This window comes from Oxyura jamaicensis, chromosome 1, assembly GCF_011077185.1.
Source record: "Oxyura jamaicensis isolate SHBP4307 breed ruddy duck chromosome 1, BPBGC_Ojam_1.0, whole genome shotgun sequence".
Classification (NCBI taxonomy): Eukaryota; Metazoa; Chordata; class Aves; order Anseriformes; family Anatidae; genus Oxyura; species Oxyura jamaicensis.
In genome coordinates this window covers 150862159-150886648 of record NC_048893.1, presented here as the reverse complement: position 1 = coordinate 150886648, position 24490 = coordinate 150862159, and the positions used below count along the sequence as shown (strand labels likewise).

The window sequence follows — 24490 nt, the reverse complement described above, 5'->3', positions numbered from 1 at the left end:
GGAAGGTAAAACCAGTAAAAGAAGAGCTGCAAGAGCAAAACCAAAAGTGTATTACTGCTATGTATAATATTGTTGCGGACTGCATGATGGCAAACGAGATCAAATCCTAAGACATGGGGGTGTGGAACATCTGGAAATGCCAACTTTTCCAGTGTAAGCAGGCCTTTCTTTTTACTGTATATATATTCTGTGCGATTTATTAAATTTCATCTTGGAATCCAACATAACAAAAAGCAGCTTGGTTCACCACTTCCTGGGCTTATAGATGGGTGTAGAGATGACCCCCCTAAGGCGCCACACTCGGTAAGTTTACCAGATATGTGCTTCTTCTAGCAGCCTGATCATGCTGATCTGATCTCAGCTCTTACCTTAGCACACATCCTTGAAATCAGCAGCATGTAAGTATTAGCCAGCTCATTGCTAGGAATCATTTAAGTCAGACAATCCATCTAAACCTCAAGTTAGCAGTCTGCTAACTTCAGATCTAAAAATATCCCTTTGATGCAAACCCAAACCCTAACTACGCAGAGTTATAGTAGCTTTCTCGAGTTCATCAGGCCTCTCTGCTCAAAATCTCACCAGGCCGCAATCCAGCATTACCCTTAAATAATTAACCATTGCAACTTCTGACTTACGCAGAGCCAGTTACTTTCCTGTCAGTTATCAGTCCTAAATCTAGTTCAGCTGACGCTAGCAGACATTGTTCTACAACAACACATTTGGCATCAGACCTTGCTGGCTAAGACCTCACTCCCAGCTTCAGTCCCGGCCTGAGCACTGAGCTGAGACTACTGCCTTCCTTTTTGGGCTCCTACCTAGACTTGCTCCTAGCCACTTCTCAGTTCCCCTCTCCACACGAACACACCTAACGAAGGCCCAGACTGCGTCTGTGCCTCACTGGAAGTAGGTGCCAGGAGGCTGAGGCAAGGAAGGAGACATGTTGTGCTCCAGCAGGTAGATCACCTGCTCTGGACTACCAGGGTACTGGTAGAACTGGAGGTTACATCAGTCTTGCAGCTCAGATGAAACCTCAATTACACTTTGTTCACTGACACCTTTTGAACCCTGACTCCCAGATCCACCCCTTTCTCAACTGTAAAATAGATAAATATCAACTTCATACTTCAACCTATTCAGACAGGCTTTGCTGCTGCTACATTGCTTAACTGATCCTGCTTAACTCAACCATAACTCTTCAATGTCTGCTCTTCAATGCTTACCAATGTCTGCCCAAGCCTAATTCTAACCCACGCCCAGTGATCCTTGTAAAACACTTGCTCAGCAATAACCAGATGCCTCTTGGTGATACCAGCCCTTTACAGACCCTGCCATAAACCAACTTCTGCTGGCCTGAACCACTTTAACTCCAAACCTAATTCTATGTGGTCCTCCCCAACACCTGACCCTAACCAAATGGCTCATAATGATAAGGTTGCTAAATCCTCTACCTAGCTTTCCTACTTTAACCTAGCTAAATGGCAGCTGCCAACCCCAGCCTTAATGCAAACTGGCTGTAGTCATATATCACTGCCTGTCACATATCCCTGAATCCAGCCATATTAATGCTAGCCATCAGTAAGGCCTGCAACCTTAAGACGACCTCCACAACGATGGAAGCATTTACCCACATCCTCCAGACTATCTCTTCTAAAAACTAGTAGGTGTGGAGAGAGAGCTCTGCCTGGCATACTTTGATAAATTATTACATTTGTTTTAAATAATATTTGAAGACAATTTCCATGCAGGTGGTATAGGAAAACACATCCCACAATAATGAAGAATTCTGGCTGTTCATGTTTCCATTATACCGTATATTACTTGTCTCTTCTTACCTAGTAGTTTAAAATAATAATAATAAAAAAAAATATTAAAAAAAACACAACATTCTGTTAGTACTATTGGAATCTGGTCTACTAGTCAGTATCTGAAGAAAAATCCTGTCTATTTACTTTGAAATATGAAATGCTGAAGTACTTTTAGCCCAACCAGCAGTGTTAAAATTGTCTGTAGTAGAGTAATGCCCACAGTAAGCACTCTGGCAAGTGCACTATGAAAACCAAAGACAAAATATAAAACTTGTTTGCTGTAAATTGCTGTATTTCTTAAAAATGTAAAGAATGTAAGCCACGGTTACAGTCATTATTTACTTCTTTAATTTTTTTCTTATTTATACTCAATATTTCACATCCAAGGGGCTGCCAGACTTAATCTGATTCCTATCATTTCAACCATCTTTTTTAAATTATGTATTTTCCTCCTAACTAATCAATGGGAAGCCATATACTGCACATAAGCAGCATAAATATCACTTCTAAGTCTTCTTAAATTTATTATTAAATAAATTTATATTATTAAATATTATGAAATTTATTCTTAAATTTAAATGATAAATTTTAGACACTTACCTGAGGCCTCTAAGTTAGGAACCTAGTCATCTCAGACTACCTCTACAGTCAATGAAGAGACACAGGCAACTTCAAATAGCAGTTCAGAACTTAGTTCAGCTGAACCAAACTCTGAAGGTACCCCTTTTCTCTGTTAACTAAGACGACAGCTTTGTACATTAAAACCTATGACTCAGTCGTGACATAACTGAAACAACTGAGGAAGATTTAGTCAATGTAATTAATATCTTTGCTTTTTAGCTACCGTCTTCAATTCCACCTAGTACTACTGACCTAGCAAAAAGATTGAAAAGTCGATACTTGATCAGTTTTTAAGAGCAATATAGGAGCCAAAGTCCATTTAAAAAAAATTGTATCATAATTCATCTGTTGCCTTTTCTTGAGACTGAGGTTATATCTGACTTAAGTTATATCTGCACAATACTGCAGCTAGCTCAGAACTCAAAGAAGAATGGTCAGCCAAGATGGCATTCTAGGCAGATTACTAGCTCTTCAGGAAATCTGCAACATTAATGCAAAAGCACCAGGCTAATTATTCCACTTTACATCTAAGTAACTCATGTGTAATTTGTAACTCTTTTTACAGCACAGATTTGAGATATACAGAAGTAATCTTAGGATGCAAAAGCTTCCAAGCAACTTTGAAAAGTGTACTTAAGCTCACATAAAAGAGTCTTTCCCAGAAGTTTTCCCAGAAGTAATTTTCTTTCAGACAGGGACAAAAAGAAAAAGAAAGCTACTAGATATGGAGGCATTGTTTGGTAGGAAAACTACAGCTCTTCTGATTTCAGAGATGCTTTATGTTAAATAAATTTGTGTAAAGAAGTTACCAGCAAGCACTTCCATTTCCGTAAGAGCATGAGATGCAGTCATGGTATCTTAATTCAGTATGTAACTCAATCCCTTGAAGAGTCCTGAAAGTTTCGGGAAAGTCACTATAATTTCTGCTAACCTTTATATCCAGAAATTAGGTAGGGTAAGTTTTAAAAAAAATCCAGAAGGGAAGAAAGGGGACAGACAGAGAGACCTGCAGAGATAAATAAAATAATCATCAGCACAGGAATCTGAAGGAAACACCTTCTTTGAGGTTTCATAATAAAGTGATAGTGAATCCTTTCTATATCAATGGCAGGAACAGTCTTTTCTATCTTGAAAGTTTCATAAGGTGCCAAGAAATTCACAACCGAAGAAGTAAGAATTCAGGGAAAAATCGAAATAAGCAGATTTAAATCACCCGAGTACAGAATATATGAATGTTCACAGAATGTTTTTTCTCCACAGTACAAATGAAAGTGAATGCACTAAAAAAGTAAAGCTTGACAAGCTTAGTGTGCAAGCCCTTAGAAGCAAAACTATTTATAAAACTCTGTTCTTAAATTCAGCAAGAGTATGTGCTGTGAGATCTCTTAACTAGAACCAGCACTATTGTGTTGGTGCAATGAAAGCTGGTTTGGATGAAAAAATACTGGACTATTTAAAATACTATTATCTATGTGTTAATAATATATTATGATTTTTCACCACACATTTCATCTACATAAAGTTATACATACTAAGCTTCTAGCAATGAACAGTAACCCAACATAGACAGGAAATACCTGTATTATTCAAATAACTTTACTATATAATAAAAATCTCTCTTCTGTAGTTTAAAATACTTGTCACAATTTGAAATCAAGACTTCATTTTTTCATCAGATTTTAATTTTTGATCAGGTTATGTAAAGCTTCTGTTGCACTCTGCTCCTTCTTGCCAAATGTCTCTTCAAAAAGTTCTAAATTTACTTTAAAAAGTAATATTTTATATGTTTTTCTTAGACAAATTACATTTTTTCTCCCTTTGACAGGTTTTAAAACTCAGAGAAGTAATAATAATAAATCCATACTTAATTAGTATGTCAATAATTCAAATACTTGAACTGCTGTTTGTAAGGTTTAAGGTTTACTTGCTCCAAGTTCATTTTTCGTATTTCTTTCCAACTTGAAATGCAAGTAAAGAATTGATCACAGAACACTGGTATGGTAACAATACTGTCCAATAATTTGCACAATGACAAAAAAAAAAAAAAAAAAACTATTTTGACAAAGCCAAAACAACGTAAATAAAGGTTTCTATCTTCTCCCCACTATCACATCATATCACGATGTACATATGATCTTATGTATACTGACTCTGGAAGAACTGTCTAGATGGCATGAATGTCATTTTGGAGTATTTCTGCCATATTTTTCCTCCCTGACATTATAAGTCACAAGGAAAATACAACATTTCAAGGTTTGTAAAGCAAATGTCTCCATATATTTTCCTTATACAAGTTCCAGTGTATGCATATATCAGGAAAATAAGCATCTTTTTTAAAAGAAAACAATTTTGTTTCCTCTTCATAATTACTGTCAGTGACCTTAAAATGCTCTGATACTATAAATGTGCCAGGAAGTATTCTACAAATATTATTTCTTTTTTCATTTTTTCTTCTCAGTGTCCCTTTACTATTAATTCATAGGAATTCTCAATGTAGATAGGCTGCAAAGTGATTCAAATTACTTTCCTTCAGTTTAACCACTCTTACAGATATGATTTGACAAATAACAAGTTTGAGAAGACAGAGTTAGATTTGCAAGAATTGAATCTGGACCTATTGCAAAAACTTACCATGCATCACTGGTAGACTTGACTTCGATTCTTCAAGACGCTCAACAGCAGTGTTTGCTAAAAGAGCATAAAATTCAAAAATAATGTGATTATAGCAAACAGTAACAGATACTTACAGATTCATAAATGTAACAATATTTAATCATACTTATGGATTACAGATTTTTTTTGCTTTAATGGGGCAAAATTAAACAAATAGTTTACAAGTAAAAAACGGTCCTTCCCAACACAAATGTACAAACTCTAGATATGCTTAATATTTTTAATACTTCTACAAGCAGGATGAAATACTAGTAACCAAGTCACTGAACTGCAATAGGAATCTTCACTAGTCATCTAATCTTTTTGGTCATATATGTACATTGTCTTTGTATCGCAGGCAAGAAACCTTCGCCCAAAGCCAAGTCAAGTCTATCCTGATCAAGGCTTTTATCTCCACTTCTTCCACACCTCCTATCAATTAACATGAACCCTATTTATATAATGTATAGAGTGCCTTGGAGTGAGTTATCGCATCAGTTCTACATTCCTCAGTTTGGGACTATATTTCAAATGCTATATTTCACACCTCTTCACTACTCAAGCCATCAGCTTTGTACATTACACGTTCTTACAGCTGCATAACATGAACTTTGAAAACTAACAGAGGCATGGAAACAGTATTACAGGTAGGGTCCCTGTGACAGAAATAAGTTGCAAGTAATGATTTGATTTCAACATTTAATTAGAAAAGCTGATGTCTGCAGTTTTTAATGAACTGTAACATTTGTTTCAGCCAAGCTGCTCAAATCAAAACAAAATCTGTTTTTGTTTACAGTGTGTACTTACCATCATATGGCTTGATGCTTGCAACTGATTTTGTGGACAATTCTTTTATCTAAAAGAGAAAAAGAGAGATATTTGAATAGTTAAAAATGTAAACAATATTGAGAAATGTATATTCAGTTTGAAATATCTAGTTTCAGTACTATTTCATGACAGAAATTATTGTTTATGATCTTGGGAGAAAAATACTACTTTTGTGGAACTCTATTCTATTTAATACTTACCACATTCATGCCTAATTAATGTTCAAGACTTATTTCTGTTTGTTGTCTTATGGGCTCATGTTGCACTCTTGCTTTGTGCACAATACAAGCTTTAGAGTGAAAGGAGAGCAGTTTGTCGGCCACCTCAGCACTTACAGTTTCAATAGTTTCTGCATCAGCAATTCACATTCCATTTTGCAAGTTAGCTCCACTCCAGAGAAACACTTAAGTTACACAATTGATTTTAAATGTACAAACATGTCTACTCTAGTTTTGTCTATTTGTCTACAAGTCATGTATTTTCAGATTTCAAACACTAGAACTCATTATGATCATCTTGCAGCAGAGAAAACCCTGTTCACAAACAGAAATTTTTCATCTGTGAAGGTCTTTAGTGACTGCAACTTAGAAATCTTTTAAATTTGTGTAGAACTTATTAAAAATATTTGGTCTGTTAAATCATATTTTAATTCCTGGTTTTCATTCCTGTCTCTCTTTTCCAGATCAATTCTTATTCATTAATGTTATTATTTCCAAAGTGTAGCCAAAATACTCCATCAATACTCTTACCAACTACTAATATTAACTGTGCAACCAGAGATATATGAGAAAATATTTCTGTTTCCTATGCTCTCTGAAAAGGACTGCTTCACGAAACAGACCTGCTTCTTCTGAGTAATTATCAGATCATTCTGCTCCTGAAGCCTCTGCCCCAATTCTTCTATCCTCCTTTTGTAAAAGGTATTATTTTTATTCAGGTCTTCTCTCACTGATGATTTAAGCTTCTCAATCTGTGACAGTAGCTAGAAAGCAAACAAAAGGAAAAATACATTGACACTAATATTATATAAAATACTTCAATGCTCTAAGACTTAAACAAGTATCATATTTACATATTTTTAACACTTTTTTCAGCAAAAATGTAACGTCCCCTGTGATTTCATTGCAACTTGCGTATATAACAGAACAGTTGCCTACATCACTTTTTATTTGTACGAGGAATACTACCTAAATCTCAATACAAGGAACGGGGCATGCAAACACATTGCTGAGATTGTCTAAAAACGCAATTGCAGGAAAAAAGTATTTGACTATATAAAATGTTTTGGTTAGTGTCAAATGACATTTTAAGGAAACAAGATGTGAATTTGCATGACAAACCTAACATATTTGCTTTGAATGTAGAAGAAAGGAAACAACATTTTAGGTGCGCCATCTCAAAAGTAATACTTACATTACTCCTCCCTTATTCTATTCTTGCATGTATGTGGGGTATCATTAACTACATCCTTTTGGGGGAATGTTCCATGGTTCCTCCCCACTGCTTTCTTGCCAAAGGAGGAGAAGTTTTGGTCAGACCACTATGATCTGCTCAGTTCTTACATGGTCGCGCAGATGGAAGGAAAACGAAAGGAAAGGAGGCAAGAGAAATAAAGCAGGAAAGAGATTAAAAAGAAACACAGACATACAAAAAAAAAAAGAAAAAAAGAAAGAAACGAAAAAAACTGAGGAATAAAGCTTTGTATAGTAAAATATGTAAGCCAAAGCAAAACAAAATGCCATGGTGTTCTTTCGTCGAAAAGCCGAACGGTTTCTGAGTTTGAAAGCTACAACAGAAAAAAGAAGCAAGGAAGTGAAAGAAAAGAGAAAAAATAGACTGAGACATGCTGTAGGTCTATGGCATTTGAATGTGCAAGGCAGATGAAAGCTACATGTTGGCAAATTGTATCTCAACTATCTAGCATATCCCCCATAAAACACAGAAAACACTGCATAATACAGTGCTCACAGAGTTAGTTGTGAGCCCTTCAGAAGAGAGATACAGTTTCAGGTGTCTGCCAGATTGTTAAAAGATAAATTCTTTTCAACTTTGGCCTTAAGAGAAACTTCAAGATCATAACATAACTGAAATACAGAGAGAAATATATCTAAGGGGAAATACTTTTACAAACTCTTGAGATCTAGGCTTTCTAATCCCCCAGAGATGTATTACAGCACATCAAGAACTACTGCAAGGGCAAGAAAATTATCTACTTATAATATAGATGGTTTGCTGTGCCACTTACCAGGGATTTTTCTGTCTCATGGTCCTGACGAAGGGCTTGTATTCTAGACGTCCATTTACTTTCCTGTATAAAGGAAAACAATATTAATTCTTGTTAATAACACATTGACATCTACTTCAGTATATGCAGGTTTATTTTCATAAGTAAAGCACAAGTACTAAAAAAGATTATTGATGATACGAATCTTGAGTAGCCCCATATTTTAGACACACAACATTCATCAGCATGTTTTATACAGCTGAGTGTCGTTTTCTTACCAATTGTTCTGGAAACTACGTTTTGGCTTCTAGATTTGTATACAGTGACTGTGATTGAGAAAAACCCAAGAATTTTGATATATCTGTTTACTAATAATAAAAGTAAGAGGTTTTTTTTTTTCCCCAAATACTGTCATTTCAAGCACTCATTAACAACGCATTTTGCATAACAATGATAAAAAACAGCCCTAATAAATGAGTTTTTAATTGAATTTTCTTTGATGAAATAAAAAACAAAAGTAAAACTAACTAGATTTTCCACACCTTTCAACAGAAACGACCAAGCTTCTGGATGAAACCAGCAGCATACAAAGACCTTTACATCCCTAGAACCACAAAATATATAATGCATGTAACAAAGTTTCAAAAAAGACAGTAAAAAAGTTTGTGGGTATTCCCAAAGGCCTCATAACTCTTTTTTTTTTTTTTAAAAAAAAAAAAAAAGGAATGACCTGGACATGCAGGTGAGCCTCAGAGCAATGCAGCCATCTCAGCCAGAGTGGCCCTTCTTAGCTCAGTCTTTCCTATAGATGGGACTTGGGATTGTTCAACTAGCCCAGCAGTTGTGCTGATCAGATGATATGGTCGTGAGTACAGGATACAAAAGCTGCACACAACAGGTTCAAGAGTTTTGTATGGCTCAAAAACCACCTGTTGGCAAATCTGGTCAGAAAACTTAACGTATGTATTTTTTCCATCTTGGATAATGGAAAATTCATTTTTTTTCCATCATTTCCTGTAAGCAGCCTCACAGATCAGCAGACAGAAATGGTTTATTAGAGCCTTTTGGAACCAAACTTCAACCAAACCATATTTGGTAGCGCCAGATATTCCCTTATTCCTTATTAACAAATATATCAATAAATAACTAAAAATTACAAAGGATAAGGGAAATAATTCCTTGATTACCATTACAGAGATTGTTTTTAGAATCCACTACTGTTTACTACAGCTACTTCAGAAATTGAAGTAAAAAGAACATAAGCAGTCAAAAGCAATACATTAAGATACAGTGTTACCTGTTTTTCAAGAAGTTTAACCACTTTGTAATAATCCTGAGGACTCTGAGTCTTCTCTTCTACAAATTCTTGGCAGTCTTTCAATGTCCCTAAGTTGGACTTCTGTTGCATATTGGATGTTTGTAACGCTAACAGTTGCTACAAGGAGGGGAAAAAATTTAAGGCCCAGATATATACAAAGTTTTTGTTTTACGAACCTGTCACTTAATACAAAATTTACTTTAAATACAACTACACAGAGATCACATCAAGTTCTTCTAACATTTCTCATGAGTTCAGCATTTATCAAATGTCATGTAATTATTAACATATACATCTTACGTAAACATACATTGCAAATATACTCAGAAACTAACACCTACAAAATACCAGTGCTTTGGTAATGCAATGCCTATTTGTTTTCTGACCTATAATTCTCTTTCTAGCCAGAACTCTGGGAAGTATTTCTTTTGACTGTATTGAAAACACATACAGTTCTAGGGTCAGGACTATAATGCAGAGATTAGTCTCCTCCGTGTCACTCATGAGAATGTTAGTACAAAGCATGTCCAACAGCAATAACAGCAGCATAGCTCATCTGTAAAAAGGCACTCAAAGGTTGAGGAGTAGGAAAAAGATGGTCTGGTTACTGAAGACATAATTTGTTCATCCAAAATAATGCCACTGGAAAAGAACTGAAGTTATGTTGATAAAACCAGTAGACAAGGATACAGTTACAGCTACCTATTCCTTCTAAAGTTTTGTAAGAAAGCCTTTAAGGTGACTACATCACATTTTAACTATCTGAAGTTTACCCAACTGAACGTGTTCCTGCGCGATGTGATTTAGGTGTTTATGCTCCGGCAGGGGACTTGGACTAGATGATCTTTGAAGGTCCCTTCTGATCCCTAACACCCTGTGAAGGTCACCATCTACTGTAAAGCATTCGTGCCTTAAAATGTTAGAAAACTTAAAACACTTACATTTTCTAGTGTTGAATTTCTTGAAGATAACTCCTTAAGCTCTTTCATAAACATCTCTTTCACTTTTTCTATTTCATCAGCTAATTTTGCTTTTTCTTCTTCTTTCCATTTATGAAATGACTTGAGAATTTCTTCTTCTTTTGATTTTTGCTGTTCACATTCCTGAAATTATTTTAAAAAAACATTACCTGCTATTTTTCCCCACAAACATAATACTAATTCAAGCACCCAATCTATGTGTAGAAGCAGTCATATTCAATGGGCAATAATGCGACATCAAAAAAGATGAAAAAACACAAGTTTCTGAAGAATTCTGGGGTAATGATACATTTTACTAGCAAAACACGTAAGCTTCAACAAGGCTTGAATTACCTTATTTGGTCATATCAAAGATCCACCTAGTTCACCATCATGTTTCTTAAAGAGGCCCTAAGTGTATAAGGTAGGAAAGGAAAACAGCAGAGCAAGCAAACATGCATATTTTCCTTAACAGCCTCCAGACTGCCAACTGTTTTCAGCCCAGAGGGCTTCCTCAGCCTGACACAGCTTTATGAACTTGGTAACCTTCAACAGATTTCTCTTATATGCCTGCAGTTGCTCAAAGCTGACACAAGGGAAGGCTGCAAAGTCTTTTGCTAATGAGCTCCACTGGTCTACTACAAGTTGCATGAAGAACCAAGCATTTCTGTTTCAAATTTGTCTCCTGACAATTTCATTTGATGGATGCTAGGCCCTGAACTAGGAGAGAGTGAATGATTGATACCTATTCACTCTACATAACTCATGACTTTGCAGGCATCAATCTCTCTCCCCACCAAGCTGTCATCTTTTTTGGACTGACAACTCTTAGAAAGTTAAGTCATTCTAAATACAGAGGCTGTTCCAGACTTCAGTCATCCTTGTCGCCCTTCTCTGTAACTTTATAACTCTGTCATACCTTCCTGAGCCCTTCTTGAGATGAAGGGCTCAGACCTCCAGACAGGATTTAAGCTGTGCCTGCACCACAGAACTGCACATTGATTTTTCGTAACAATTTGCAATATTTGATTCAGTTTTGTTGTTGCTACCCATCACTGGCTGAATTGCCCTGGAACTATCTACCACAGTCTTAAGAGCTTGCACTTCAGGAACAACGCTGTAGCTCAGGACTCACCTTTTCATAGATGAAGTTAGATTTTTTTTTCCCCATATGCATTTACTACACTTCATCTGTAAAATTTCATTTACCATCTCATTAACTAGTCAATCATTTCTGTACAATCCTTAATTTCTGCAAAACCCTGCAGCTTGCTGCCCAAAATATACATATTTTTTGGCAAACCTGATCACTGTACACCTAAGAAGAACAGGATCTTCTGTATCCTTTCAGCTCAGATCTTCTCCATTATCCACTGGACACAATGATACCTGAATTGTCAAGTCATAGCAGACAATCTGCAACCAGTCACACTTCACATTTTTATCCTCAACACCACAGAAAAAAGCAAAAGTTTCAAAAGCCCTGTATAACATTGCAGTTTGTAGCTCCAGGACATTTCAGGCTGAGTCTCCTTGTAGGCAGGAGACTCAGCTAATACAAGCGACTTCAAAATAGGCCCCTAAGGTACTAAAAAATCTGCACTGCTATGAACACTCTAAGTCCCACATCATATGAGTGATACTTTAGGAGCAGGAAAATTGTTTATAGAGGTACCTCTGAAAAGCGAGGTACAGAATGAATGAGCAGAATACCTAGAAGATGTCCACATTGGGCCAACATTCATTATTCTGACACTGCTTGCACTCTCAGGTGAGACTTTACCCACATGCTTCATTTGGTCACTAAAGCACTTTTGAAAATGGAAAAAAAATGACTAAACTACATGGTTCCAAGAGAAGGACTGAAGAAAGGAGAGCCTGAAGCTGTGTTCAGGAAAGGAAACACTGAATGCTTTACATAAGACTGGGTTCTCCTCTGAAATCAAGGAATAAAATAATTAATGATAGCAATGTTTTGTTTATTCCCTTTATGTTCAAAATGTCATGCTTCTTTTCAAACTGCACGATTGGTTTTATGTTTAAAAGTCCTTGAACTCTGCAAGGAAAGCCATTTCAAAGTTTGGAATACTGGGTGATCTATTAAGAGAAGGTTCCCACGAGTTACATTAACAGCCACAAAACACTCCTTTTGAATGATATAGAGCAAATTGTAATACCAGGATTAGTGTTTAACTTGATTGTTACAAGTATCTTGTTTTCTATGCCAAGAATTCCCCCCTTCGAGTGAATCACAGAGCCCTTCCCCCCTTAAAAAAAAATGTAAATCCCCATTTTGTTAGGGAATTATCCTATTTTATTTACTTGAACTGAAATGAAAACTGTGAGATGATATGAAATTATCAAGCTCAAAAGAACATAAACAGATAACTTAGAGATCCTTTGTTTCTCTTCACAAGCCAGGAAGTACAATCACACGATTCAGTTTCATTCTAAATAAGCCCTTGCATGAAATTACACATAGATAATTACTGCTTTAAAATCATTCTGTTTTAAGGTTTTTGTTTGTTTGTTTGTTTTTAATTCACACAGTCATAGCTAAGACTATGTTTGCTTTGACTCTCTGGTTTTTAAACCCCACAAAGATAGGCAGAACTATATACTTTGCCTTGTTTCTTCTCAAACTCTCACCCTTAAATTGTTTTGTTTTATCCCATGTCACGAAAGCTCTTCACAGCAAAGAATAAATCGTACTTAGCTTATTAAATCATATGTAAAATCAGTCATATCTAAGAAACGTTTAACCATCATGAAATATCATGTTAAAAATAGCTTATATTTCACCACAGCAAGACCAATTCTATCTGCTTCAATAACAAGCCACACTTACCTTATGAATTGGCAAGTGCTAACAGAAGTGTTGTCTTAAGTATTCATTTAAAATACGACTAAAACAAAATGTAAGGGAAAAGGGAATGTTTAAAAATTGCAGGGGTATGTGGTGGGGTTGCTATGCTTCGATGCCCAAGCAGCATTGCTGCCAGGCAGACAAGCTGTAGATACACTTTTGTTCTGTTCTAGTTACTAAATGAGCAAGCAGGGTCCAAAGTACTACTTCTTTTGAGAGGTTCGCATGAAACAGTACACGTTACCTTAGAAAACCTGACCATATTAGCTTGCTGCTCAGCCTCTAACTGGGACTTGGTGAGCTGCAACTGCTCCTTCAGTTTATCAATCTCATCCTGCAGTTTGTCTGTCTTAGCTTTCCTCTTTTGTTCTGTTAGGGGAAAAAAAATAAAAAAGATTTAAAAACATTGGTTGTAATTTCTGGAAGTGTGATGTGGACTGTAAATGCTTTTCTACAGTGTTTCAGTAATACCTTCACGAAGTGTGACTCTTAGACCACTTCCCTTCCCATTACCATGATTCTCCAAAGATATTTTTAAATACAGATGTTCTCTGGACTGCTAACATTGTCCTCAAAGACTGAAAAATAGCAATTATACTGATACACAAAGGGATGTTCACAAGAGAAATTATTATATAATTTAATTGCAAAGTATACCACAGGCTCAAAAAAGGGATGCATGAAGAACTAATAACCTCAATTGATCAATCCTGTTAGGTTTAATTCATTCTGCATTAATGGAAGACTCATTACAAAAGTTATCTGGAATGACTAATTCTTTGTATGATATTTAGCTCGACTGGTTCTGCAGATCCTTCCACTAGCTATTTTTAATCAAGCATAATGTGTGCAAGAGCTTCTTTCTTCTTCCAATATACTAACGCTTCCTAGGATACTTAAGTACACTCCTTTCACTGTTCCATTGTTTTATTTGCCTCAAAAACTGTAGTTCATAGCTTGCTAAATTCTTCCCTCTCTTCCTCCTCCCAGATGTTCTTTTTCCTGCTCTTTTCCAATCATTGCCCTTTGTCAATACCTGCTAAGCCCTGGCAATCAATCAGAAGCATGCAGTCTGTCAGGAAGGAGAAAATTTAGGGATGAATGAAGCAAACTTTGAGAGAAATGTTTTTGATTTTTTTTTTTTTAAATGAAGAGAGACAAAAGAAAATATATTAAGTGGCACAGCAACCAAAATTAATATAGATACACGAACCTGGATCAGTCTCGACAGTTTCTTTTTCTTACTGTATTTTACAGTCAGTTTAGTCCAGGAGCATCTGATCCTATTCAAATTGATTTCAGGTAAGTTGGATCATTTCTATTCCAGTACTTCACATATATTCACAAAATGTATTTTCCTTACTGCATCTTATTGGTATTTACCCAAACCTTTATAACACACACACCTAAAGAAAAAACTATGCTTTGAGCTCTGCTAGTGACTGAGTGTTCAGCAGGAATTCTGGTTTGAAAAGTTAGTGTAAATATGGTACATGGATTTTTGTTAATTATTTTCCAGAGACTGAGACATATTTCACTGAATACATTTTGTCAGTCAGTGTTGTTTGCATGCAAGCAAATTGGCATCTGCCATCTAGAAATGCAATGTGCAAAATCACTTTTTCCAGTTTGAAAAAATCCTGGACCGCATAACCTCAATATATTTACACATTTCTAAACTATGCCTCTTTATTTCCTTGATTATACTGAAGTACTTACCGATCTGAGATTCTTCCGGATGACGCCTCTGCATGTGACTTTGTAAAAAGGAATAGTTCATAAAAGCCTTTTCACAGAATTGACACTGTTAAAACAGGTAACATTTTAGTTATTATTAGTAACACCAATTTGTAAGCATAGCAGTTAAGGCTTTTGATGGATTGTATGATTTCGTTCAGACATCAAAAGTCTGATTAATAAATGCCATTTAACAAGAATAATGGCTAAAATTCTCACACTTCCACGCTTCTGTGAAGTTATTCGTATATTTACGCTAGTTATTCCTAAAAGAGTTTGTGTTGGAAGGGACCTTAAAGACCACCCAGTTCCAACCCCCTGCCATTGGCAGGGACACCTCCCACTAGACCAGGTTGCCCAGGGCCTTGTCCATCCCTGAACACCTCCAGGGATGGGGCAACCACAACTTCTCTGGGCAACCTGTGTCAGTGCCTCACCACCCTCACAGTGAAGAATTTCCTCCTAACATCTAATCAAAATCTCCTCTCTTTTAGTTTAAAACCATTCCCCCTTGTCCTATCATTATCTGCCTGAGCAAAGAGTTGCTGTCCATCTTATTTAGAAGCCCTCTCCAAGTACTGAAAAGCTGCAATGAGGTCTCCCAAGAGCTTTCTCTTCTTTAGGCTGAACAGCTCCAGCTCTGTTTTTCTTCATAGGAGAGCTGCTCCAGCCCTCTGATCGACTTCATGGCCCTCCTCTGGACCTGCTCTAACAGCCCCACGTCCTTCTTGTGCTGGGAGCCCCAGATCTGGATGCAGCACTCCAGGTGGGGCAGAGCAGAGGGGCACCATGCCCTCTCTCGACCTGTTGGCCACTCTCAGCGAGCTCTCCATCCAGTCTGTGCTCATGTCTGGGATTGCCCTTACCTAGGAAAGGGCGCTCACCTTGCACTCAGACTTGTTGAGCCTCACGAGGTTCAACATGGGCCCTCTTCTCAAGCTTGTCCAGGTCCCTTTGAATGGCATCCTTTCTTTCCTCTTTATTCAAATGCCCCTAAATGCCTCCAAAATGCCTTCTTCCTTTTTATACTGAAAATCTCAATGCATAAAGATTGTTCTTACTTGCCTTCTTGTCTCATCGTTACTTTCCCAGACAGGCAAAAAGGAATTGAGTTTAAAAAAATGTGGAAGACACATGCAAAGAAGTCAAACACTTATAAACGTTACTGGAACCCCAAACCTAACAAGGTGTAATAAAAGCCAAGGAACTCTCAGGAAAATGCTTCATCAGCTTCAAATCCAACCGTACTATGTTACTTTATTGCAAAACTCATCTGAAAAAACTTTATATACAAGTTCACTATAACTTGTCCTGCATTCTCATGGTACGTGACAGTTTCTGCTTTGCAACCCCATTTTAAGTTAAATTTAGATCCCAACTGTTTTAAAACATTTTTGTTCACTGCCGATGTATATCCCACTAATGTTCAGAATACTAAAAACTGATTGAGAGTGCAAGAACAGGAGACACATCTATAGATATTGAAATGTACTGGTAATACTACAAATCAAAACCCCTAACTGCTTTAGGTAGGGTTGCTCACTCCCTCTCAGACTTCTGTTTTTTTCCCCAAAAAAAATAAATTTATATTTTAACAACCCACAAATACTCAGCTGAGACCTTTTTCCTCCTCAGTGTGATATGAATGTAACAGTTAAAAACTGACTTAACAGATTGAAGATCTTGTCATCGTAACCAAATTCCCAGATTTCATCTAATATTTAAAATACTGCCACTGATAGACAGGCTATTAAATATCTATGTCCTCCAGCAAACACTAGAATCATGAACTATGAAGACAAATGTTGTCAGACAAATGCAAGCATAAAACCCAAGCAAATAAGTGCTACCATAAAACCAGAGCAAAGACACAGCATGGCAGCAAAACACCGCTGCCAACCAAGAGGGAGCCGACAGTGTAACAGATTGCACAACACTTACGGAATTAAATTGGCTGTGAAATAACGTTATCCATTCAAGCACAAACTTCACGTCAGTTTGACTTGGTAGTAGTGAAAGAAAGCTCTTACTGCAGGAAACAGGACTAACACAGGGGATATCCAGGGTTTGAATTACGTGACCTTACTCTTGCAACTACTTAGAGCGTTAGACACCACGTATGCTCTATAGGGACGTGCATTAGCACATCATACTTCTGTACAAAGCATCAAAAAGCGAAAAAATATAATACTAAAAAATTAAATGACAAAGGTGTTGACGAGAGAGTCATAACATCATGACATTTAGGTAACAATCATTTTAGGGTAGTATTTCATGGTTGAACTTAGATCGTTGGCGGATGGGAGCCCTTACATTTGAATTCCAAAACACGGTTACATCAGATACAGTGTGCCACCATGTAAAGATAAATAAATACATTAAAACGTGAACAGCTGTTAATGGGCTTGTTTGCAAAACAGACTAGACTTTAAGGAGATGAAACCCAAACTACCCTCTGAAGAACACCAGCAAACACCCTTTTATTTGGCACTGCAGGTATGCCAAAACCATGGCACAAATAACGTAACCTTGTAAGTTTACTGAACAGTCTGTTGCCCTGCATTTACAAACCCTAGAAAGAATTCATTTTAATTCTGGCATTCAGACTCGGAACCCTGAAAGCACCGTAGGAACTGCAGAATTTCTTCAACATCACCAACTGAAATCTCTTTTCCCACATGAACATAAATAACTTCCAGAGATACGAATTTACTAAGAGAAAGGGAAAAAGAGGAAAACAAAATTAAAAACACAAAACAACTTTCCATCTCTACATCACTGTAAATGCCACTGAACAGACTACTGACGAGCCAAGCTCGCTACCATGTTCTTGTGCTTCTGCTGTGACAGTTCTATCCCACAACTATTTCAGGAAAACTTGGTCACATTCAGTTGGCAATCACAGCATAAGAAGTACTTAAATTTACTGGGAAAATGATGTGTCTGATTAGCTTTCTTTTGCAACACAGGACAGACAATTCACCCTCTAAGCTGTATAAAGGCTTTTTAAATGATACATCAGCAGTTTGTCCTTAAGACTAACAAATGCATGCCTTGTGACAAGGTTCCTATGAAGTCTACTATATATATGTTTACTCCTGTCACCTAAAGTATACATTTCCTTGCGGAAACACTTGAGCCAACTTAGCTGCTGAAAGTACAAAGTTGCAAAAAAACAGAGCTCACTTTAAAAAGTTCTAATTCTCACACTAAATGCTGCTATACTCATTTGGAAGTAGATGTGTAGACATCCCTAAGTCTGGAACAAAATAAGTGCTATAACTTATTCTTTAAAATATAGCTTTTTTGCAGGAAAAGAAGGAACTGTTTTCTTATGGAGCACTGAAGTGGTTGTGGGAGGTGTCATTGCTCAAAATGTCAAAACTAAAACTTCGCTAATTTGATGACATTGATACTATAGAATCATTGACTGGTTTGGGTTGGAAGAGACCTTAAAGATCACCCAGTTCCAACCCCCCACCACAGGCAGAGACACCTCCCACTACATCAGATTGCCCAAAGCCCCAACCAGCCTGGCCTTGAACACCTCCAGGGATGGGGCATCCATAACTTCTCTGGGCAACCTGTGCCAGTGCCTCACCACTCCAAGAATTAAATTAAAAGAAAGAAAATACCCACAGCTTCAAGCTGGTAGACACGAAGAGCTACCCTGAAGTCTTGGGTCAAGCCTGGGTGTAGTATACTAACCAGACTTCAGACTACATTTGAAGCTAGAATCTGCAGTCCTGACACCTGCTGAAGCTGACACATTTTCAAATCAAGCTACTACAACCAAAACTCAAAAGCCCCTCCCAAAACAACCGTGTCATGATACAGAGAGTAAAAATGGCAACGTACTAAGGTTCTTGGGAAAGACCCTACAGGAACAGATTGTTGTGGAGCTAGGGATGAGCTAACCCACTGGTGTTCTTTACCATCCTGCCTGAGTCACTTCTGAGTCATGCAGACAGGCAGAAACTTTGTGCCTGGAGAACACTGCTGCACGAAAGTGACAACTGGCAAACAGGCTACTCCTTAGCACCAATGCCGATGTACTTGCCCTGGGTGTTTTCTGTCTGTGTTGTATGGAGGCAACGAAAGCCAGCAACACATGCCTTCATCACAGGTTTTGTGGGTGGTTGGGTGCACGTGTACCTGGCACTTGATGTGTCAAAAGCGAGCCCACGACCGAGGGACACGGCATGTGGTTGCTCCGCTGGGCTGGCAGCTGACCAAGATGCGGGTGGCCGTGCCCACTCCTCTCACCTGGTGGTAGCTGGCTCGGGCCTCCAGCATCATCTGCTGGGTACTGATCATCTTCTTCCTCCGCCGGCACTCCTCCTTGAGCCCCTTGACCTCCTGGGTGCGGCGGGCCACCTCCTCGCCCAGCTGGTCCCTCTGGGCCCGGGCCTCCCGCAGGGCCTCCTCCAGCCCCCCGAGCTGGGCGCTGAGGTACTCCTGCGAGTGCAGCAGGTACTCGGTGCACAGCTGGGCCAGGCGCAGCAGCTTGAGCAGCAGCGGGTCGGCGGGCGCCTGGCAGTGCGGGCAGCGCTCCCGCTCGGCGCTGCAGAAGGTGACGTGCTCCAGGTGCTCCTGCAGGGCCGCCACGTCGCCCTCCCGGCACACCCGGTCCACGTCCACGGCGCTCAGGCGACGCCAGTCCGGGCCCTCAAGGCGGCCGCGGAACTGGAAGGCGGCGAACGGCGGCGGCCCGGCTCCCCCGGCCGCCGGCGGGTAGTAGCCGCGCTCCGTGAAGGGCTGCGGGGCGGAGAGAGGCACGCTGAGATGGCGGCGGGACGGCCGCCCCCCCCCACGCCACCCCGCTCCCGCCCCGGTGCTCACCATGGCCGGGCTCCGGCCCTCAGGCTCCGGCCCTCGGGCTCCGGCGTCCTCCGCGTTGCTACGGCAGCCGCGGCCCGGGCCTGCGCGGAGCGGGAGAGAGGGAAAAAAAAGGGGGAGGGAAGGGAAAAATAGGGGAGGGAAGGGAAGAAAATGGAGCGAGGCGCGGCCCCGCCCGCCGCCATGGCCCCCCGCGTGCCCCCAGCGCCGCCCCGCCCCGTGCCGCGGCCTCGCTCCCCTCAGGGCCGGCCGATCGTACCCGCACGGCTGTCCCGGACGGCTCCTCCGCACCCCAAAAGTCTCAGCTGGTGTCCCCCATGGGCTGGGTGTGTGACCTGGTGTGTGACCGGGGAGCCCATCGTGTGCTCCCCGGCTCGGTGTGACCGTTCCCTCACTCCTGCTGAGTTGCCTCAAAAGCGGTCCCCAGGCAGGAATAGCCTTCTACTCCGTCATGCGAAATTACCCATTTCCGTACTCATCTTTACTACTCTTCTCCAAAAACCCACTCTTCCTGTTACTATTTCTTAATATTTAAGTCTTTCTGGTCCCTTCTACACACGCTTAAGTCTCTCATCCTTCTGGTCATTCCCAGTTATGTACCTTCCCGGGAATATCCACACAATGCCTACTTGATCATACATCCTGTTCATAGGTTCCTCTACATCCTATACCATAGACTCACGGAAATGTTAACAAGGGACCTGTGGGGATGTTTTAAATGTTAATACAGTTGTTTGTTGGGCCCAAAAGCTTGTTCACTTTTCCCATATATATGAATCGATCTAATAAAACACACTAGATATGCCTGCAAACCTAGCCTCCCCTCATCTTTGCAGACATAGGTTGAGTATATATATCCACCTGATGGTGATGGGGCCGAGTTGCTCTGGGGTACCCACCACAACCTGTCTCTCTACGCACTCTGGCTGTATTCTGACTCCATTCCTCATACAAGAAACATGGGCAGATAGCAGACTCATGCACCAAACATACAGACTCCTGGTGGAGAGAAATGGGTGTGTGGTACTGAGAACCCACATCTTCCTCACAGTCAGTGCAACCAACATGCACACCCTGGAACCAAAACCACAGGACACATTTCTGCTTCACAGCACAGACCTCGGCCTTTCCTTCAGCCCTCAGCTACCAAAACCTAACCCCAGCCAGCATCAGAGAGACCCAGATCAGTCTCAGAAAGGGTCACACAACCACTTCAGGATCACAAGTATTAGCAGCCTCTCCAGTTCTTCACATTTACATCCACTCCTGCACAAAGGGAAAGCTGAAGGACGTTCCTTCCTTTTCATACCCAGAGAAACGTGAGGACTTCTCTCTTGCTTTATCTGCATAAAGAAATGTTACACCCTTTTGTCTTCTTCACTTTTGTAAAAAGGTTGAAAATCAACTTTTACAAAAATATACATTGGCCCACCCACCAAAAAGTTTCATAGACCTACAAAGTGAATTTCAATATATTATTCACGTTAGAACAGTGAGGTTAATAACATGAGTAAAGGACAGCAAGCCCTCCTGCTTGTTGGCTCAAGCCACCGCGGAAGGCAGTCTTCCAAAACACTTGGCACTACCGCTTGCTTTTTGGACACTTAACCTTAAGCCTGCTGGCCACACTTTACTGCAATACTTAAGGTTCATTACACCTTCCCCAACGATCTTCCATCACTCACCATGATATTTTTTAAATTCAGAAAGACATCTACAGATGGGCTGAAACAAGATTTTAACAAAATGTAGCATTAATCATAGATTGACAGAAAAGAAGGTCTTTGCTCTGATTTTCAGCAGCAATGAAACTTAACCTATACATACGGTGGCCCATGTCTATAAAATGTACTGGGGATCAGTTTTCAAGTCATCTAAGCTCAGATATACCCTGTGGTATTTGTAACATTGCAGTCCAACACGGCCGTCTTCTCCTTCAAGGAAGGAATTTTTGCCACCTTGTTTTCCATGAGTAATTGCTGTCTTCAAATAAATTTATTTAACATCATTTATTTACAAGAATTACAGATCTTCCTGGTTTATCACTGAACTTTGCAGTGCTCTGACTCCCAAAGCAGCAAGAAAATATTCTGCTCATCTCCTTTAGAAGCATTCGTATCATACTGCAGAGAGTAAGGGTAGTCCCAAGGACGCCGTGTTTAGCTAAGACATGCTCTCCTCGCCCAGGCTTCCCCACACTGGGGACAAAGCCAGGGACCCTGGCTAGGTCCCCAGGGGAAGGCAGTGTGTCACCACCTTCCTAGTTAGCTTCACAAGGGCCTGCAGGCCCTGAGGCAGACTCCATCCCCCAGCCAAAACCGGTAGTCCCAGCGAGCAGCCTCCCCGCTCCCTTCCAATTCCCCCAAGGATGGAGTGCAACAGGAGCTGCGCCTGCCCGTGCCTCAATTTTTAATGTCCTAAGGTTGCTTCAATGTTCTCCAGTCACTAATGGGCCTTCAGTCCATAGGATCAGGCTAAAGTTAGTGTGACATAAAACCTGAACACGTGTAAAATGTGGAATTCTGATCCCCATTACTGACTTTTGCTTCAGGAGATCTGCTGTTCATATTGGGCTGCACTAATTGCTCATGTAGGCATTGCCAGAGGAAGATACCAAGGCTTTTGCACGGTAAATCTTAACACCAATACAGAAGAGAGTGCTTTTTGTTTTCAAAATTTTTATTTGCAAAACTTTGTTTGAGGAGTCTTCTTTTTTGGCTAGGCAATGTCACAGTCACAGCCTCTGTGGTCCAGGCCTAGCAGCAAATGTGTAATAACACCTTGATGAACATTACGGGAATGGCTGGAGCACTCAATCAGAAAGCAAGAAGTGCATTTTTAGTCCCTTCTGTGCCCAGGAAGTTTTATACACCATGCCCTTCTGGAAGTGCTGCAGCAGTAACACAATGGCCTGTGCAGCATGCCTTCTAAGTCTCTCGTCAAAACTGTTTTTTACATCACATAAATGTTGACAGGGTGAGAAAATGTTTGAGATTCATGTCAATTGATTAGGGGAGGTGTTCACGAAGTGTGCAGATACACTTGGATTTTGTTTGCTTATTTTAGTATCTCTTTAATACAAAATACAAAATCAGCCCTTGCAGAAGAGCTAGAAGGAAGTTTTCTGTTCAGCGAGGACATCACCCTGTCTGCTAGACACTTGGCAAGAGTCTTTATGCCCTCATTATCATTCCTTCCTGAACTTGTATCAAACAGCTTGGTGATGAAGGTGCTCTCCTAAAATGTGCACGGATTTGCCAGCAGAGGACTGAAAACATCTTAGCCTTTGCCCATCTGTCTGATTCGATGCAAGAAGCTTATGGTGGCCAGCAGTCTGTCTGGAGCAGACAGACAGGTGATTACTGATCATACACACACAGTGGTGGGCAATCACCATACATCCAACATGTCTGGAACATGTCAGTTCTGCTGCGTATTTAATCTGTTTTGGTCCTCTGTGCAGTACTTACATGCCAGTACTCTTATGTTTCATCCATTCATTACACATATACTGCATGATACACATAATACCTCTATTCCTGCTAAAGATTTTCCAGGGTAAAATGCTCTGATTTCTCACACTTCATGGGTTAAACCACTGTTGTGCTGTCTCTCCAGGCTTCCCCTCCTTCCTCTCTTCTCTCCCGAACTCTGACAGGGGTTAAGAATGCACCTCCATCTGCCACAAAGGTGTTAACTAATACCACAGGTGATGTAGCCTCTGAATTGCTGCCTTGAGAGGTGATGAACTTTCTCCATCGGCCTTCTTCAGTAGTCATTGTTATAATTTATGCTGGGCAAATTAAGTCACACTGTGAGAACACACATGGGATATGCTCCTCAGGTGAAGTAGCTGAGGGATATGCCTGGCTTGTGCACACCATGAAACACAGAAGAGGGCTCCAAGCAGCTCATTTCTTGAAGACAGGATGCTTTGGACACTTTCAGAAAAAGTGCTGCTTTTTTTTTTTTTTTTTTTTTTCTCCCTTAGGTGCCTAGGAGGTACTGAAATACTGGCTTCTCTAGTTAGCTTCCAACCTTTTAAGAGTTATAGATGATAGCTGAATACAGTTTGGGGCAAGCTAAAATTTGGGCTGAGCCATTTAAGACTTTCTTAAAACCAGCTGGTGACTGGTAACCAGTGGTGTTCCCCAAGGTTCAGTTTTGGGGCCCATCCTCTTTAGTATCTTTATTGAAGACTTGGATGAGGGAATCACCCTCAGTAAGTCTGCAGATGACACCAAGGGGGGGAAAGTGTCAGTCTGCCAGAGGGTAGGAAGGCCCTGCAGAGGGACCTGGACAGGATGGGTTGATGGGCAGAGGCCAACGGGTTGAGGTTCAACATGGCTAAGTGCTGGGTCCTGCACTTTGGCCACAACAACCCCATGCAGCGCTACAGGCTTGGGGGAGAGTGGCTGGAAAGCTCTGCAGAGGTAAAGGATCTGGGGGTGTTATTCTGACACTCGGCTGAACGTTAGCCAGCAACATGCCCAGGTGGCCAAGGCGGCCAAAGGCATCCTGGTTGTGTCAGGAATAGAGTAGCCAGCAGGACCAGGGAGGTGATCGTCCCCCTGTGCTCTGCTTTGGTGAGGCTGCACCCTGAGTACTGAGTTCAGTTTTGGGCCCCTTACTGCAAGAATG

The 24490-nt window shown here is 40.1% G+C and overlaps 1 protein-coding gene across 4 annotated transcripts in view; it reads right to left on the bottom strand.

Moving 5' to 3' along the window:
- Positions 1-20009, bottom strand: part of DZIP1 (DAZ interacting zinc finger protein 1) — a 32586-nt gene extending 12577 nt beyond the window's left edge. For 3 of the 4 annotated variants that reach the window (XM_035319180.1, XM_035319198.1, XM_035319202.1), the window contains exons 1-10: positions 19853-20009; positions 19277-19768; positions 14993-15077; positions 13518-13645; positions 10390-10551; positions 9428-9565; positions 8152-8214; positions 6748-6888; positions 5886-5934; positions 5058-5114 (exon numbers count right to left, since the gene is read on the bottom strand). In XM_035319180.1, the coding sequence (XP_035175071.1) occupies positions 5058-5114; positions 5886-5934; positions 6748-6888; positions 8152-8214; positions 9428-9565; positions 10390-10551; positions 13518-13645; positions 14993-15077; positions 19277-19768; positions 19853-19855 (1318 nt within the window). In that variant the 5' untranslated portion in view covers positions 19856-20009. The remainder of the gene's footprint in view (positions 1-5057; positions 5115-5885; positions 5935-6747; positions 6889-8151; positions 8215-9427; positions 9566-10389; positions 10552-13517; positions 13646-14992; positions 15078-19276; positions 19769-19852) is intronic. The other variant, XM_035319189.1, reaches the window with a different exon arrangement.
- Positions 20010-24490: the final 4481 nt, after the last annotated feature.